General features: G+C 45.8%; 1 protein-coding gene across 4 annotated transcripts in view; it reads left to right on the top strand.

Annotated features, from left to right (window-relative positions):
* The window catches only part of LOC142487211 (NFX1-type zinc finger-containing protein 1-like), a 162,065-nt gene that overhangs the window by 87,184 nt on the left and 55,208 nt on the right, over positions 1–19,673 (top strand). For all 4 annotated transcript variants that reach the window (XR_012799167.1, XM_075586049.1, XM_075586051.1 and 1 more), the window contains exons 10-11: positions 17,538–17,761; positions 18,578–18,717. Coding sequence is in view for 3 of the 4 variants with exons in the window: in XM_075586049.1 (XP_075442164.1) it covers positions 17,538–17,761; positions 18,578–18,717 (364 nt within the window). In the remaining variant the exon portion in view is untranslated. The remainder of the gene's footprint in view (positions 1–17,537; positions 17,762–18,577; positions 18,718–19,673) is intronic.

The following is a 19,673-nucleotide window of genomic DNA, read 5'->3' as shown; positions in this document are numbered from 1 at the left end:
TCTAGCAGTTATAGTGTCACCATAGTCGGGTAACTGACGACTTGCGCTGCGATTCAATGTGTTCTGGTGTCTGTTACCAGTGGCAGCAAGAGGTTAATTAATCATTCAATTCACCTGCCTATGGCTATTTAATGTGGCAGGTCCTCAGTCCCGGCATCCACCTGTCCCTGACGAAACTCCGCCTGGAGAGAAACGCGTAGGGCTTGGGCACCGTGGCGTGGTGACGTCACATCACGTTGAGCAGTTGATCCCGAGCAAGCAGCAGCTAGTAGGAGCGCTCCGGCAGCACTGGCAGCTCTGTGTACCAGCAGGAGCAGAGGAAGAGAGCTAATCCAGCTAAGTATCACGCATAGAGTTGTGATTTACTAATGTGATTACAATTACTTACACTAGCTACAGGGACTCCCAGTAATTATTGACAGCGATGTTGGAGCTGTGTTGTGTGGAAGCAAGCAACGTTCATATGACAGTTTAGTAACAGGGAATCCCCCATCATTTGGCAATTTAGCCAGTATCACAGATTGCTATGATATTGTTTCTCTGGTCTACTGTTACCTTACAATCATTGTCACTAGTCATAGGGACTCCCAGTACTTGTTGAGAGCGATGTTGGAGCTCTGCTACTTGCAAGCAAGTAGCGTTCATATGATAGCTTATGTGTGAGGGAATCCCCATTTGTCAAACGGCATTTCAGTGTGAACACTACTTTTGCTTTCATGGTCTGCGGTTGCAGTCATACACAGTGCTGTACACATTATGTGGCTGTTGACGCTCCTCTAGCTGTTTAACATATATGACAATAATTTGCTAACTGTTTTGAACTTGTTATTATCATAATCAGGCAGGAGGTATATCCAGCGATCTACGCTTTATAGTTCAAAGCATTTAGTGACTCTGTGCAATCAATTAGCACTCTTGTTTGGGTTCTAGACCATCAGCTCAACGTGTTTTAATATTTTATTAATATTTTTATTATTTTTTCACTTTTCACCTTGGTTTTTCACTATAGCATTGTTAGAAAATTTAAAAATGTTTATTGTGATGTGCACCCTAAATGTACTTCTGTGAATGCTCTTGTGACTATATCACGTGATCATTCAACTGTTAATAATATTAACTTATGTACATAGGTAGCACTCACTTAGTGTTATTTAACACTTGGTAATTTATACTTATTTGTGTATTTGATAGTGAGCGGTGTGCAATACTTTGTGTTGTGGTCCCTTTCGTTTCACCTTTTCATTAAATACCTTTAGTGTGAGTATTAAACACTATCTATTTAATTTATATCCGTCTCTTGTTGTTTTTGGGGTTCCTTGTTACAGCTGCGGGCGCCTTTATCCTAATGCGGCCGTAGCTGCGTCGCTCTGACAAGATGCGGCCAGATGCGGTCTTTTTTCTTTTTTTCCGGAGCGGTTTTCGGTATGTAAGCACTCGGATTTTTAGCGCTGTCTGCTATACTGTAATACCATCTAAAAACAAAGGTGGGCATTCGCGAGCTGTTGTGTTGTGTTGTGTTCTTATCGACACAGACCTTTCATTTTCAAATGGTTGGCTTTGTGGTTTTAATCGTCCCGAGCCTGGTGTCACATCTCTGCGCCTTCGTGTAATTCTCTTTGGGACCTTGTTGATTATTAATGCACATGCGTGTATAACTTCACATTCATTTAGAAGTTCGAGACTGAATAGTTTTTTTTGTGGTTTTATTGGTTTTGTTTCCAGACATGTGCCTGCATAAAAATTCTTGATATTCTGATATTCAATCGGTACTGTAGCTTTTTAATGCAACACTAGTCATGCACATGCTTTATGTGATTTGTATTTATTTGGGGGTGTGGGTGTGGGGATCAAAACATTACGATGACCTGTTGAAAATATTTCTTTGAACGACAGTACAGGTTATCCTTCATGCAGCTTTACCCCCCTTCCCCCCCGCACACACAAGGATGAAGGATTTGATTTCAACTTCTTATCGACACAGACCATTCATTTTCAAATAGTTGGCTTTGCGGTTTTAATCGTCCCGAGCCTGGTGTCACATCTCTGCGCCTGCTTGTAATTCTCTTTGGGACCTTGTTGATTATTAATGCACAGACCATTCATATGACTCATCCAACCACCCCCCTCCAACCATTTGAGCCTTTGTTTAGGGTAACGCATGCGCACGTGTGATAATCCCTTCTCAAATTTAATATGTTAATCTGATTAGCCCTTCTTGGCAACTACAGAAACTAGTGTAGACTTGTGAGGTTTACAATGTGCTGTACTGTTTAGATGAATGTAATGAATAGAAATGTGTATCCACACCTTCCCGAATTTAATATGTTAATCTGATAAGGCCTTCTTGGCAGCTACAGTTAGTAGTGTAGCCCACCCCTAAGCACTTCACACACAAACCCAAAGCCTTCTTCAAGAATTCCCCCCCATAAACATTAAACATTCAAAGTGAATTTAAAGTTCAAAGAAAAAAAAAGAGATTTAAAAAAACCATCATCTGAATCATGTTTTTGATAAATTACCAATTTTTGTCATTCTTTCTTTTTCTTTGGGGGGGGGGGGGGCTTTCAATGATTATGATTATCGTGAATGTAATGAAATATTTATTTTATTTTATCAGGAATAAAAAATACAAATAATCATGAATAATACAAAATTCAGTCTTCATCTTCTTTGTACTGTACATGTACTGTAGTTCTTCTGTCAGTTGAAAATTGAGGGCCGGTGGATAATCATGGAAGAATGAAAAATACAAATAATCATGAATAATGCACATTTAAAATAATAAAAACAATAATACAAATTTTTAGTCTTTCTCTTCTTCGTCGTGGCCACATTGCATTCTGTAGTTCATTAAGAGAGGAGGGGTTTGTGCAAATGTGTGTACTGTAGACACACTATACACACAGTTCACACAATTTACACATGAGGCCCCCCCACGCCCATCCTTTTTTAGTGCAGCTCTCTGTGAAAAGGAAAGAAAAAATGAGTGCAGTTACAGTAAGTGCATATAATAGCATAGTGTACAGTATTGCTACTCCATATTGAACTATGCAGTTACTACTGCCAAACTACTGTATACTGGAACTACTGTATGACTACTGTTAAATACTTTGTAACGAGATTGGGAGTGGAGCCCTCTCTGAAAAGAAAAAATTAGTGCAGTTAAGTGTATATAATGGCATTGTGTACATTATAGCTACTCCATATTGGACTATGCAGTTACTACTGCCAAACTACTGTATACTGGAACTACTGTATGACTACTGTAAAATACTTTGTAACAAGATTGGGCGTGCAGCTCTCTCTGGAAAGAAAAAAATAGTGCAGTGAAGTGCATGCTGTATACTGTAAAACAATCTGTGCCATACTTACCTGTATCATACTGTATTTGGTGTGCCTGTACTTACCATACTACAGTACAGAACTGTACCATACTACCTTCCTGATGCCTGCCCATTACGCTGTATCACAATGGGCAACACAGTCGCAATATGGTCGATATATTTATTACATCGTTCCACGGTGAGTACATCGTTCAAAAAACTCAGTATGCCTTACTACAACTCATCCTTTTTGGAGGGTTTCACCACTTTGCGGATATAATTCTTTAGCTGATGCCAGACCATTTTGATAGGATTGAAGTCTGGCGATCTGTCATTGGAGAGGAAAAAAAAGGAAAAAAATTAGTTAAAGAGATACACAGTAAACAGTGGGAAAAAATGAGACATGGTTACCGTACTTACTCCGCTGGTGTTTTCACCCAGTTGATACCGCAGGCAAGAATATGCGCAGTTGACGCGGTGTGCTTCGGATCGTTGTCCTGGTAGAAACGGTGACCATCTGGGAATTCACGTGTGATGTATTCCACAATCTCAGGCACTAGTTGCTCTTGGAAAAATCTTTATTCATGATTCCTGTAACAAGAAAAGAAAAGTGCACAAAATAATGCACACTAGTACAGTACAGTGCATAAGGCAACAGCGTGTGAGTTTGGGCCTTATTTTACCGTAAAGATAACGATGCATCCTGGTCCACGCCTAGAGATGGCACCCCACACATGCATCTTCACTGGGTGTTTTGGACGCAGCTTCATAGATATGCGTCCTTTTTTGTGGAATGCAAAGGTTGCAAATCTCTCCAGCGATACAGTAGACTCGTCAGTAAAGATGCAATCCTGAAACGTTTCGCCACTGTCAATCCATGCCTGTGCCTGGACCACTCTCTTGATCTTGTTGACGTCCCTTATCATAGGGTACGCTCTGTAATGACAAGGAATAATTTTATAGGTACAGGCATACCCCGCTTTAAGTACACTCACTTTAAGTACACTCGCGAGTAAGTACATATCGCCCAATAGGCAAACGGCAGCTCACGCATGCGCCTGTCATCACGTCCTGAACAGCAATACCGGCTCCCTACCTGTACCGAAGCTGTGCGCAAGCGGAGAGACTATAGAGCCTGTTACAAATGCGTTATATACATCAGTTATGCACGTATATAACGATTGCAGTACAGTACATGCATTAATAAGTGGGAAAAGGTAGTGCTTCACTTTAAGTACATTTTCGCTTTACATACATGCTCCGGTCCCATTGCGTACGTTAATGCGGGGTATGCCTGTACAGTACAGTTTATTAAACCACACTTTTACCTTCTGTACTGTCCAGTACTAACCTCACACGTCCATATTTCCATCCAATTCTGCGTCTCATCTTCTTGATGCTGGTCTCTGATACGGTCAGATTGTGATTTTTATGCAGAGTGTCTTTGACCCTTAAGGCACTCTTCTCATCATTCTCTTCACTTATTTGGTCAACCAGAAGAGTTGTCTCCCTAAAGGAAACAACAATACGTTACAGTAGCCCACAAGTACAGTACACAATTTATGCTCAGACCTACAGTGTGGCTAAATATATATAATTGTGTAATATAATAGTTATGTAAATATACAGCGAAAACAATAATAATAGATAGATATAGAATAGAGTTATATAAATATTCAACGATAACAATATATATATATACAGTATAGCAGATATATATAATATATATATATATATAACAGATATAATATTAACGGTACTTAATGTGTGTGTGTCAGAATGTGAGTAAACTGTGTATTGTATTGCGGGGCTGTGAGTGCGTGAGTCATAATGAGTAATAATGAAGTGAGTGATAATTAAGGAAAGAGGTGCAACTCACTTTCAAACAGAATTATTATATATGATTATAAGAATGTAGGAATGCCATTATGATAATTGAGGAAGGAGGTGCAACACAAAAACAAATTGTACCGTACAATTTATCTAATAATTGCTAGGAAAATGATTCTGTTAAAAACAATAAGCCATCTAACCAATAAAAGTGCTATTGCAGTACTGCACAGTACAGAAAACATACAGTATTCAAAATACTTTACAGTACTTACGCGGTAGTTACCGTTGCTGTCCTCTTGACTTTTTTGGTCTTTCCGTGTGCATGATAGCTCACGGTGGCTGCTGGTACAACGAGGCCAGAAGTACTTAACCAGCGTTGGATATCTGCAATTTGTTGTCCGCTCGTGTACATCGCCTTTATTCTCATGCTGAGATCCTTAGAAGTCTTTTTAACAGGCATCGCTGCGTGTAGAAAGAAATACAAGCACAAGAATGTATATTCGATGTTTAGTCGATGTGTATTCAATGTGCAGTGAATCAAAAAAATGAATGTTGTATTTATACGTTAATGAGTCACATTAGAGTACGCCCACTTTTAACACCTGCACCTCGTCACCATGTATAAAAGCCTCCCACTCGATGATCTGTATCTGAGCTTGCCCTTGTCCAGATACTGCATTGTGCCATCTGCTTCCATGGATAAACCCTGATTCCATGGACGCAGGAACCCACTCTCTTCTGACATGCCTGTCGTGCTGAAAAAGCGAAAGGCGGAAGCCGTTTCCATGTCAAGGCCAAAGCGAAAGGCTAAGGCTAATAAAGAAAACCTTCTGACGACTCCAAAGGCTAAGGCTTTTAAGACGTTCTTTTAGTGGTAAAAAAAGAATTAAATACGGCAGCTGTACCCACCATAGACGTTGCCATTCGGTTGGCGCCGAGCCACCGCCAGTCCCGTAGTCTTGATTATACACGTAGTTGACAGGTGACAGCGGGCCTGCTACACCTGTAGTTGACAGCTGATGAAGCTGGAAATCGTTTTGGTACATGCAAGCTTGCTGGTATCGGTACGTGAAATCCTGCTCAGGCAGCAGGTATCCAGGCGGGGACAGATAGTAAGGGTTGCCGGTCAGCAGGTTTTCACTGACGGACAGACCGTTAATAATAATAGATAGATATAGAATAGTATATAAATATACAGCGATAATAATATATATATATATATATATATATACAAATATATATATATATATATATATATATATATATACTAGCTGAGAGACCCGGCGTTGCCCGTGAGTTAAATTTGGCGCTAGGAAAAGGTGGGGGGAGGGACAGTGGACAGGAGGAGGGGAGAGACGGGGACAGTGGACAGGTGGGGACGGGGACAGTGGACAGGAGGGGACGGGGACAGTGGACAGGAGGGGGGGTAGTGGACAGGAGGGGGGGTAGTGGACAGGAGGGGGGGTTAGTGGATAGGAGGGGGGGTAGTGGACAGGAGGGGGGGGCAGTGGACATGAGGGGGGGCGGGGGACAGTGGACAGGAGGGGGGGACAGTGGACAGGAGGGGGGGACAGTGGACAGGAGGGGGGGACAGTGGACAGGAGGGGGGGGACAGTGGACAGGAGGGGGGGACAGTGGACAGGAGGGGGGACAGTGGACAGGAGGGGGGGGACAGTGGACAGGAGGGGGGGACAGTGGACAGGAGGGGGAGGAGAGTGGACAGGAGGGGGGGAGAGTGGACAGGAGGGGGTGACAGTGGACAGGAGGGGGGTGACAGTGGACAGGAGGGGGGGAGAGTGGACAGGAGGGGGGTGACAGTGGACAGGAGGGGGGTGACAGTGGACAGGAGGGGGGTGACAGTGGACAGGAGGGGGAGGAGAGTGGACAGGAGGGGGGAGAGTGGACAGGAGGGGGGTGACAGTGGACAGGAGGGGGGTGACAGTGGACAGGAGGGGGTGACAGGAGGGGGTGACAGGAGGGGGAGGAGAGAGGACAGGAGGGCGGGGGCACACACACTGTGTCACACACACACACACACACACACACACACACACACACACACACACACACACACACACACACACACACACACACACACACACACACACACACACACACACACACACACACACACTGTCACACACACAGTGTCACACACACAAAGTGTCTCACACACACACACACACACAGTGTTACACACACACAGTGTCACACACACACACGTCACCTCTCCTTCCGGCCGCCGCCATGTTACTTAGTCCGCGAGGGAGGAAGGGGGTCCTTCCATCCGCCACCATCTTAGGTGCCGCGTGGCAGCGGCAGGCTGCCCTGCCCACTGCCTGTCCCAGCGCCGGGGAGGGAGGTGAGTGGAGCGGGAGGTGAATGGAGCGGGAGGGAGTGGAGCGGGACCTCTCCTTCTGGCCGCCGCCATGTTACTTAGTCCGCGAGGGAGGAAGGGGTTCCTTCCGTCCGCCGCCATCTTAGGTGCCGCGTGGCAGCGGCAGGCTGCCCTGCCCACTGCCTGTCCCCGCGCCGGGGAGGGAGGTGAGTGGAGCGGGAGGGAGTGGAGCAGGAGGGAGGTGAGTGGAGCGGGAGGTGAGTGGAGCAGGAGGTGAGTGGAGCGGGAGGGAGTGGGAGGGAGGTGAGTGGAGGGGAGGCGGGGAGGTGAGTGGAGCACCGGGGAGGTGGGGAGGTGAGTGTGATGGGGGGGGAGAGGACAGAGAGAGAGGTGTGTGTGTGTGTGTGTGTGTGTGTGTGTGTGTGTGTGTGTGTGTGTGTGTGTGTGTGTGTGTTTTTTTGGACCTTTGGCCCGTCACTCCGCCTCAGGCCAATGAGAGGTGTGGGGGGCGGGCCAAGGGGGCCTGAAGCAGTGGTGTGAGGCCAATGAGAGGTGTGCGGGGGCGGGCAGGCCAATGAGGGACCAATGAGATTGCTGCTAGGGACAGGGAACACAGTGAAACATACATACATACAATGCTTTCAGAAATATATAGAAGATATAGATATAGATATATATATATATATATATATATATATATATATATATATATATATATATATATATATACAGTATAACAGATATATAAATATAACAAATATATATGGAAAATGTGTGTTACCTCGCTCAAGCCCCTATAGTGAGATCGCGTGCTGCCAGGGAATAGGTAGAATATATCTAATAAAGTGTACTGTATAGGAGTACACCAAAAGGTCCAAAATTACGGCGCACCGCAGACCAGAGTTTAATTATATCTTGGTCCAAATGTGCGACTAAAGACAAACAGTTAAAATAATATTTATTCACACAGAAATATAATTAAAAAGGGTAAATCATAAATCCTAAATCTCTAAAGTGAGAGATATAAACCTCTTGCTAGAGGTTGTGCATGAAGGTGTATGCTAATGTAAGCAGCCACTCAGATCATGGTATATAGAATATATGCTTCTGTTACAGTATGCCAAAAACACCCTTTAGAAGGTGTATTTAGTACAAAGAAGGTCTGGAGGTTTAAATCACAGATTGCGGTAAATACCTATTCAGTCAAATGGTATACTGATAATCATAGAATAGATCCTCTTGATGAAATTATGGGGGAGAGATATTAATATATCAATTTATAGTCCCTAAGAGGAAATGTTCAATTGCAAACAGAATCACTGTGGTAGACATTACCAACTTCTGAGATGGCTGTATGAATATTTGTAGGGCGTCTCCGTTTGTCTAATCTCCTAGTATATGTATACCTTAGTGCTATATCAGGTACTCTTGTTAGTACCACTTACATGTATATCTAGACCATATCCAACACAATGTAGGTGTATATCTTAGAATGTTGTACCTTGCTGTATCTTAATGCCAGTGCTGTATTTTGGTTATTGATATGTGTAGTTGTCGGCAATCCAGCTCAACAATTCAGAGTCAAGTGATGTATATAGTGTACTGTATATAGCCCTTCGGTAACAGCCCTACAAGTGCTGAGAAAAGTTATGAGTGAATTTACATCAAATGAGTAAGAAACTCCTATTTGTGCAGCATTAGTTAAGTACGGCTAGATGTTCATATGTATATATTAATATGAATACCCATTGGAGTCACATCACTGACTGGATACATCATCTGCAACCCTCTCTAGCAGTACCTTTGGTATCGTGCAGTTAGTGCGTTAATAATCACCATATATATTTTTTAGCTGTAGTAAAATTAGGGTATGGAGGTACAATAAACACACTGCCTAGTGAGTTGATACACTCTTGCTGGGGTTCAGTCGGTAGTGCTGTGGCATAATTGTGAAGTCACGATGTTGTATGGCATAAGTTTAATACTACTATATTGATGTTACTAGGCTTATCGCCACAGGTACATGCTGAGCACTCGCGGGATCGCGGAAGTCCCTCGGTGCACAGTCCGGCGTCAGCAGACAGACACACCGCGTCACAGCACCCCCTTGCTCGGAGATCCCGAACAGGTACAGGTGGAGTGCGCGGTAAAGCTAAAAGTTAAGTGTGTTCATATGGAACTGATGTATGGAGATACAGGGAACACAATACCTAGTGTGTTAGTACATCCCTACTGAAGTTCGATCGGGAGATTCCCGTTAGTATACACAGCATATAACGAAAGTATCAGTGTTGTATGGCATATGTTTAATACTGCTATATTGATGTTAATAGGCTTATCGCCACAGGTACATGCCGAGCACTCGTGGGATCGCGGGAGTACCTCGGTGCACCGTCCGGCGTCAGCAGCCAGGCACACCGCGTCCCTTTCTAGGATAATAGACTATCAGTGTACTAAGCCATTAACATCATGTATACACAACATTGGGATCTCTGCTATGCCTGCATCACACTATGTGAACATAAATAAATAGATCAAGTTCTAACAGCTACATCTATACATCTGCATTGCTACATGCTGTTCCTATACACAACCACCACATCGTGCTACCACTAGCGTCTTCAGGTTGCTATGGCAACATACACGTATAAAGCGGCCGACAGAGACGCGTCAACGCCCACCCCGGAAGAAGTTGCGCTTAGCGACGAAACGTACGTCGGGTCATAGCCGACATGGTGCTACATCATTTATTAAAAATACTTTTCGTTAATGCCTCTTAACTAAGGGCTGTGTATACTAATGGGTAGCCATTTCCAAGTCAAGGCCAAAGCGAAAGGCTAATAAAGAAAACTTTCTGATGACTCCAAAGGCTAAGGCTTTTAAGAAGCCTTATTATGTCAAGAAGAAATTCGCTGATGTAGACACAAAGCAAAACAAATGGAAGCCAACCAATCGAACCCACAGGTCACCTCCTCCATCACTCCTCGACGACGCTGCCGCTGCTCTCCCGGAAACCCACAGGTCACCTCCTCCATTACTCCTCGACGACGCTGACGCTTCTCTCCCGGAAATCCACAGGTCACCTTCTCCATCACTCTTCGACGACTCTGTCGCTTCTCTCCCAGAAATCCACAGGTCACCTCCTCCATCACTCTTCGTCGATGCTGCCGCTTCTCTCCAGGGAACCCCCATCTCATTCTCTTCAGCACCCATCCACCCAGATGTCCACAGCACCCCATGCACAAGATCCAGCTCGTTAGACCGCATGCTGAATGGGTTAAGTGTCGATATCCCTGGGAACTCTATGCTGGTAAAGATAGATCTCCTTTTAGAGACCATGCTAAATATGGATCAACGGATGGAGAAGATGGATCAACGGATGGAGAAGATGGATCAACGGATGGAGAAGATGGATAAGCGCATGGAGAAGATAGAGACTGACATAGCGGGGATACATAATTTGCTTGGAGTTCATGCCCCTGTATCTCTGACGCAGGAGCAGGAGGGTGGCATGGATGGGATGAATGGGACCATCATCCTTCCATCACCAAGCGCACCCCCTCCATCAGAAGAATATGTGTTCATGTATGCCGTTGACGAGGATGACATGACAACCCCGTCAAGACCACGCCAGGAGACAACACAGACAAGGCGACCAAGAAAAGAGGAAAGCATCCTCCCAGACAACCTACCCTCGCCCTCCGCCACAAGCACACCTGCTCCCAGAAACACACCCGCTCCCAGAATTCCACCCACATACGCTTGCATTGAGACGGTAGAAAAAAAGAACGTGTTTATGTGTAGCTCTATTCTAATAATGAGTGATATTATATAAACACTCAAAACGTGATATGAAAGTGAAGTTGCGCCAAACACTCCATACCCTCATAAGGTAGCAGATTCTTTCCTCTGTCCTATGCTCCACATGACTAGATTTAGAATTGATGTAGTCCTCTATATACTCCCTCAACCAAACATCCCTATTGTCCTCTATTCCCTGCATAAGAGGTTCTGGTACATAGGGGTATTCTAAACCATGGGACCGTTTGTAGCGTGCAACTATGGCCCTCTCAGCCCTGCTGATTCTGATCAGTTTCTTATTTCTTGCCCTGCCTGGCAGTACCCAAGACAGTGGCTCTTCAGCTGCAATCACATCGTATAAAATAGAGGATCCCCTTGGAATGACTCGGCCCTTCTGAATCTCGTACCACTGCCTGACTAGCTCTTCCTGGCGTTCCTCCTCAGAGTATTCGCCCACATCCCACCAGTGGTCAACTACCACTCCTCTTATTAATATGAATCGAGTGCGATCCAGCCAGGCTTCATACCCCTCAAACATGGGAGCCCACCACTTGGTATTCTGCTCTACAGTCTGTTCTCTCACTGACACTGATGTCTCACCCTCTTCAGTATCTCCCCCGGAAGAAACACCCGACGTGCCAGTGGATCTAGAGACCGACCCATAACGTTTAGGCCTACCCCTCACAGTAGTATCATGACTGGTGGGACTCATTCTCTGAGATGTCCCAGCAGGAATCACTTCCCTCCCCGACCCCTCATCAGAAGTAAAGCATTCCCCCCAGTCCATAGCTGACCCAGTCCTGTCCTCAGACGTGTCCTGGGACTCCCCAGACCACCCTTGGCTAGATAGGGACCCAGATGATGACGTGACAGGGGCAGGGGTTTGGGCAATGGCCTTGGGCAGGGCAAAGGAGAAAGTGTTCTTACGATGCGGTAGTATGATCCACAACTTGGCAATACCCCATCCGGTGCCAACGCTGGGCAGGTCAGGCTCACCTGTCTTCTGGCTTCCCAGACTCCTCATGGCCTGCCGGCACCTGCTCATCTCTCCTGCTAACAGACTGGCGCTGCACGGTGTTCGCAGCAGGGACTGTTGCTTCCAGCCGGCTCCGCTGTGTCCACCGGAAGTGACGTAATCGATCTCACGGGACGAGGCGCCATCTTGGGTGGGGTCCCCCACCAGAACCTCTTCCTCCAGTTCGACATCTGGTGCCGGACGCGATGGCTTGTTCTGCTGCTCCGCTGGGGCCTTGACTGGGCCTTTCTTCTCTGCCGCCTCCATCGGAGCCTGAGGTTATCTCACCACTCTGCTGGCTTGCGATGTGGTCCTCTTCTCCTTTCACGCTGGGAGTCACCACGGCCGTGGTACTCATCCGCTGCTCCGGTCACATCAGCGCAGGTTGTCGCGTTACATCTGGGCTCACCCGCTCCACATCACAGGTAAGTGGCTTGTCTTGCCTTTCAGCACCGCTGTAGTGGCCCGGCGGTTGGCGCATCACCACCGATGTCGGGCTTCCCTGCTCATCGTCCGACGAAACAGACTCGGATGACGGTAGGGGTACCTCCGCAGGGGACCCACAGCGAGGTTCCGGGTTCTCGCTGCGGTTGCAGGCCCCAGTCTCATTCTATCCAGGCGCCACCCTCAGCAGTGATCCCCATTCTCCGGGATCGGTCTTCTCCGTTTTCACTCTGGGCGAGGCTTCACCCGTCAGCTTGGCTGTCTCTTCTCCCGCCTCCGCAGTGTGCCCAGGCACAAGTGGCTCCACGGCCCACAGATAGTGTATGCCACACTGGGGGCATCTTGCAGTGGTGCTGGCTTCTCCGCCGGGTAACCTGCACTGCATGCACAGGCACCGCAAGTTCTCTTTTCCACCCGCCTTCAGGTAGGGCTCTACGGCAATGTCCATTGCACTCTTGGTAGTGGTGTTTGGCAAGGGAGACACTCGGCACAGCAGTCTCTCTTGTTCACCAGCTCCTCGCAACTGAGGGTCAGGAAGCACACATCCAACTCCTCCCTCAGTCAGCTCCGTTCGCCATTGGCAGATACAAGGACCCCTCCCCCTGGTGGATATTAGAGGAGGGTCCCACAGCTGCACACCATGACCCAGAAATGGCGCTGAGCCTGTCAAAGTTCAGGAGGGCGCGGCCACAGCTTTCGCGCCACTGCTCCCAGCAGGGTGGGGTTCTCTCTTTCGCGCCTCTCCCAGCCATGTCCTTGCAACATCACGGTTTGCAAAATTTTCAGCACACAGCCGACGCGGTCTCCCCGGGAAGCGGGAACCGCCATTTTGGATCATGCTGCACTCCACCATAGCCGCAGGGGTTACTTGCTCTGTGATCACCGTCTGACAATCAGATACTCCATTAGTTCCGCACACAATTGCAATGTCCTCACAACTTTCCCCCAGGGTAGCACCCCGGGATCTTAGGCAGGACAAAAACGGTGCAGCCACAGCTTTAGCGCCACTCCACAGTAAACTAGCAAAAGTTCCTTCTGTAGTTTGTTCCTCCGTGGTACACACACCACGTGCGCTTTCTCCATCAGGCGCGAGCCGCCATCTTGGACTCTCCGCACCGCCCGGAACATCACTACTTGCGGTCGCCATCTTTACTTGTTTCTTACAATCGCACATGGTGCTCCTCTCTGCTGGGCAGCCGCCATTTCGATGCAATAAAGAATGCCAGTGCACCTCTCCATGTATCTCATGTGTGTCTTACTCGTGTATGCACTACCTCAGGCTAGGCTAACTCTCTCTCTGCATGCTGTCACGATCCTCCAGTATGTGCTCTGTGGTAAGTAGTCTGGTTACTGGCTAGAGTACTCTGGCTTCTCCCATGCAGTACTTGGGGCGTCAACCTACTGTTGGCTACACCTAGCGCAGACCCTCCCAGGCGTTCCTGACCCATGTTAACCAGGCTACCCCCTAAGGCATCCTACGACTAGCTGCCTCAAGGTGACCATGACAGCTATAGCCCTGTCTCCAGACCTACTTTACTCCATTCAAGGCCCTAGGGTGTACTTTGCGAGCGACCGTCAACTCCTGACTACCCATAGGTCCCGTCCCTTCCACAGCACTTTCTGGCAGCATACATCTCCTGTTTCCTAGTGTGCCTAGCAAAAGCCTGTCCTGATGCTCTCTCAGCAGTGCCTCCAATTGTAACGGTGCGAGCCCTACCGAATCTCATATGGGCCCTTATGTGCAGAAACTGCCCCAGTTATGTGTTGTGTTATGTGGTGCACCTGCTGGCTCACAGGACTCCTGAGTCTCATGCTCATTGGTAGTGGGGATTTCACCATGACAGGTGAATGAGGTAGTGCTGAGTTCTACTCACAATTGATACAGCGCCTCCATCCCTTCCAGATCCCCACGATAGCAGGGAGGAGTTTCTGGAAGAGAACTCCTGGATGCATCTTCTCCCTGAGTAACTCCAGTCACAGGCAAGAAGGGTCTGTTAATCTGTGGCATCTTTATTTGCAATTGGCATGGCAGACTGCCCAGCATAGCGGCCGACACTTAGCCGCACATCTCTTCAGCTACTCACTCAAAGGAAGGTCCCTCCTGACTCTTGGATTTAGCCAGATATGTCTCTCCCACCTCTCCCCTAAGGGAGGGCCACCATCTGTGCCAGAGCCCTGGACACAGTGTGTAGTCAGCTTGTACACTATGCAACTGACACTTGCACTTGACTCTCTGACAGACAGACTTGAAGTGCTGCAGACACACACTTGACACACTAACTTTAGGAAGTGATGCGTAATATAAAGGTTCCAGAAAGACCCACCTCTGTGTCACTAACAGTGGACACAGAGCATGCTGTCACTTCCTTTGCAACACTTACACATCACAGGGGTTGAGGGCAAACCTCCATGATGACTTCTGGCAACCTGCCCTCTTAACAGGATTACTGCACAGAATGATAGAGATATGTAATACCAATTTTACACATGGCTACACATCAAAACAGTATTAAAACACATGATTAGTATTAGTATTATTATTAGAACAAACATACTGTAATAGATGTACAGAATAAATGAATACTTTTTATTTCCGGGGTTTATTATACAGTACAGTATGTAAAAATAGTATTGTATACTTTATGAAAAAAAACAGCATACTGTTTCAGGTTTTCTATAAAGCTCACAGTTATTCCATCCTAATCAATAAAAATGGCACTGATTCAGATTCAGCAGTGTGCAAGCATCGTTACAAAAAGTGATATCCATCGAAATCCCTCCATTTGCCGTTCTCAGCGTGATGACAAAGTTTCTTTTCTGAGGAAGAAAAATAAAAGTATTACTGTAATGGTTGGTTAAATTAGTCTGTCCCCTAAAGAAGTTCCCGCAGTCCCCTCGGTCAGTCCCAACAATAATTTTCTCGGGGGCCGTCTCTTGTTCACATACACGCATGCGCCTAGATGTGATGAGACGCATATGCGTTTGAACAAGCTTCCAATGCGCATGCGCCTAGCTGTCCAACAATTGTTCAGTATCTACTGTAGAAGCTGCTCAGCCAATGATATTGCTGGACTACATTTTGGCGAATTGTGACTAAAAGAACTAAATAACCATAAGCAAAGCGATTGATTACAGGAGAATCGCTTTACTGTGCATTGATATTGATATGGTAAAAAAAGAATTAAAAACGGCAGCTGTACCCACTATAGACATTGCCATTCGGTTGGCGCCGAGCCACTGCCAGTCCAGTAGTCATGATTATACACGTACTTGACAGGTGAAAGCGGGCCTGCTACACCTGTGGTTGACAGCTGATGAAGCTGGAAATCGTTTTGGTACATGCAAGCTTGCTGGTACTGCACCGACACACTTTATTCGAGCAAATACCCAGTATGTACCTGGCAGATACCTGGAATGCGCCGCTCCTCACCTCTGACAAGCCCCGTTGCGTTTGCCTTCCCAGCCTGGGTTCATGCCTGGCTGACGGGCGGCTGATCTGTTAAATGATAATGATTAGGATTTAATAGGCTGCAATGCTTCGCGTGTCTACCAGATGGCATAAATTCATGAATTGTAATGCAGTATATATATATACTGTGCAGTATTGCAGCCAGCGGGAATAAAATGCTTCAATCCCTGCCTGGAAAATAACCCAATGCACTCGGGCAGAAAACAGTCACAAACCTCAATAGACCCGGGTATACCCGAATTCGTGGGACTAGCCGAGCTCGAATAAAGTGTGTCGCCAGTGTATCGGTACGTGAAATCCTGCTCAGGCTGCAGGTATCCATGCGGGGACAGATAGTAAGGGTTGCCAGTCAGCAGGTTTTCACTGACGGACGGACCGTTATTGGAAGCCGGTGCTGGCGCTGGCGCATTGCTTGCCTGGGACTGACAATTCTTAGTTGGTTTTACAATGACCTTTTGCCTTTTGAAGTTTCCATGATCAAAGATACTGGAAAAATCTGGGGCAACACACCAATACCCTCCTCTAACTCCGGGTGCAGGAGCAATACGAAAAAAACACGGATCGATACATAACTTTTTCCTTATTGCACGCTTCCACACACGAGCATCTGGTGAAAATTTGTAAAAGTCATAATTTTCGATAAAATATTGATAAATTTGACCAACTGTGGCCATCTTATCATCTGCTGAACTAATTGCTGAGCATATTAAATAAGCGTACGTTATGTCGGGTTTTTTGAACATGGACTGCAGTGGTGTAATCATCTCTGGACAATAGAATAGAACACCAGACACTGCATTAAGTTTTTAATATGAAACGCCTAAATTGATACAGTATTGTAACTTCTTCAGTACCATGGTCAATTCACAAAGGACCACTGTGGTATTTTTTAAACACCTGCAAGTCGACACATTACTGAAGCACATGTAGTGTACATATTAGAATTCATTACAATTCATGAATATCTGCCACCTGGCAGATACGCGAAGAATTGCAACCAATTAAATCCGAACCATTCTCATTAAACAGATCAAGCGCGGGTGACGCCGGCATGAATGCGACATGAATACAGCATGAATGTCGCATGAACGCCGCGAAGCGCGTGGCATTCGGAAAAAGTCACTGGAAAATATCCGAGAAGTGTTAAAATAAAAGCGCCCGCGGCTGTACCTCTGAGGGTTCCATACGCCTGATATTTTCCCTAGAAAATATTTTTCTAGAAAGTACTTTTATGATTATGGCAATAGATACTGTATCATGATTTTCTAGATGCTTTTTAATGATAATGGTAATATTGCTCTTAATTTTTTACAGGTGAATGTGCTGATTTAGAGGACGAAGCAATGGAAGATTCAATTAAAGTTATTGAGGAGCCAGAAATTGCTCAATCTGAACGCATGACTGGAGAATATGATATCAACAATCAGCTGAGACATGTCTGTGAGAGAGCAGCTGAAAAACAACATGATATTTTTGTTTTTATGCTCACACAACAAGACAAGGTTGATGAGAAGAATGATAAGGATGGTGTCTGGCAGGTAAACCTCAGGATTACAACAAGAAACAAAGAAGTCCACAGCAACATCCAATGTGACAAAAATATACAGTAAAATACTTATATATCTCTTGAAAAAGGGTCATTTAGTCAACCCTTTGGCCAAAGCGTATAAGCCTGCTTGCCACATCAAGGCATGACCAAATTCGCAGGTCCTAACACTAACTGATTACAATTCTTATTTACCTCTATAATTAGAGGAAGAATGGTCCTAGCATTGAACCTGTCACAACCAGCTGCATGAAAAGAAACCCTGCTTACTTGGAAAGTTGGGAGGGGCGAGCTTAAACCCTGGGAGGGAGTAGCCACTAAACTCCAAAATAGCTGAGACCCGCTGGACCAAGTTAATAAACACACAGCAAGCTCTAAGAACCCCCCCAAATTACCACAAAATATATATATACTGTATATATGTATATATGTGTCAAAAGGAGTGCTACTGGGCATGGCTAAATGTATACCACAAGAAACAGAGCAACATCTAATGTGACAAAAATACACAGTGAAATACCTATACTGTATATCTCTTGAAAAAGTGTCATTTAGTTAACCCTTTAGCCAAAGCGTATAAGCCTGCGAGCCACATCTAGACATGACCAAATTCGCAGGTCCTAACACTAACTGAAAAAGGTGAAACTCTTGAAAAAGGATCATCAGGATAATGCAGAATTATGCAGGATTTTTTACATTGCTTCTGAATCCAGATTCTCCCAGTATCTTCCGGCATATGTTTTAATAGTCTTCACAAGTCGCAGTCCATGTAATATTGAAAAAGACGTTTGTTCTCTTACTTTTGCAGATCAGCAAAGAGATGAAAAGAAAGTTGAAGAATCAGATCAAGCGCGAGCTAGAGAAGAAGCATTACATGGATGAAGTGGAATACGAGCAGATATCAAACTTTTGGGACCTTTCAATCTCGAAGCGTTGGGAAATATACAGGTTCCGTCCTACTAATTAGTTTTATCATGTCTGTAATGAAGTCTTTTGGCTGCTTTTACATTAAGAGAATAATTTGGAATATGCATTTCCATATTTCAATGTATTTTGTGCCTGTTGTGTGTTTCGTGAGTCGGCAAGCAAAATGGAAAGTGGTGATACGCCTGTATAGCTGTAGCAAGACTTACTGTCCCCAGCATCACGGTGCTTGGGGCAGAGGCAAGCGCTGCGGGGGGGTCCATGCTTCTGGATTAGACTCCTCACAGCGTTAATCCTCCTGGGCCACAATCGCTGGGGCCATGTGACCGGCAGCGTGAACGGTAAGCTTTGCTGCGTCTGTATATACAAATGTAGCTAGGCTATTTGTAGCTGTTCCTAATTTTGAGGTATGACCGGGTGTAGGAGATGTGCGCAGAGGATAGAACACCGGAGCCATTATAGGAGAACATGTACACAGGCTTTATTAGCCAGCAGCTTTAAACAGAAAACTGCTTCATATTAGCAAACACAGTTAGAGCAGACAATAATAACCAGGCCTAACCCCATGTAGGGACTGACTAACACTTCATCAGTCCCTATCTGGGGGCTGCAAGGCTAGGCCTCTTACCAACCTTCTGACACAAGTCCAAAGTGAAGTACCTGAAGGCAGGGTCCTCTCCACTTCCGTTCAGGGTCTGTGGGGTGATCCCTCTGGCGAGTTCAAGGGACCAGTGTTCCTTGGAACAGAGAGTCTGTCTTCCCTTTGGATCGTTCTGGTAGCACAGACTCTCCCTGTGCTGGAGGTTTTCTCCAGTCTGTGCCGCAGGTTTTTATAAGCCTGCTTGATGAGCCAGATGAAGACTGGTCAATTAACTCCTGCTGAAATTAACCAGCTCCCTGCTGGACTCATCAGCTCAAAACAGGCTTTATTTTTTAAGCCTTTTAGACAGGAGAAAGGCCCTGTCACATACCACTCCTGT

Source organism: Ascaphus truei, chromosome 2 (genome assembly GCF_040206685.1).
Source record: "Ascaphus truei isolate aAscTru1 chromosome 2, aAscTru1.hap1, whole genome shotgun sequence".
In the NCBI taxonomy this organism is placed as follows: Eukaryota; Metazoa; Chordata; class Amphibia; order Anura; family Ascaphidae; genus Ascaphus; species Ascaphus truei.
The sequence above is the reverse complement of the archived record's forward strand: the minus strand, read 5'-3'. Positions and strand labels throughout refer to the sequence as shown.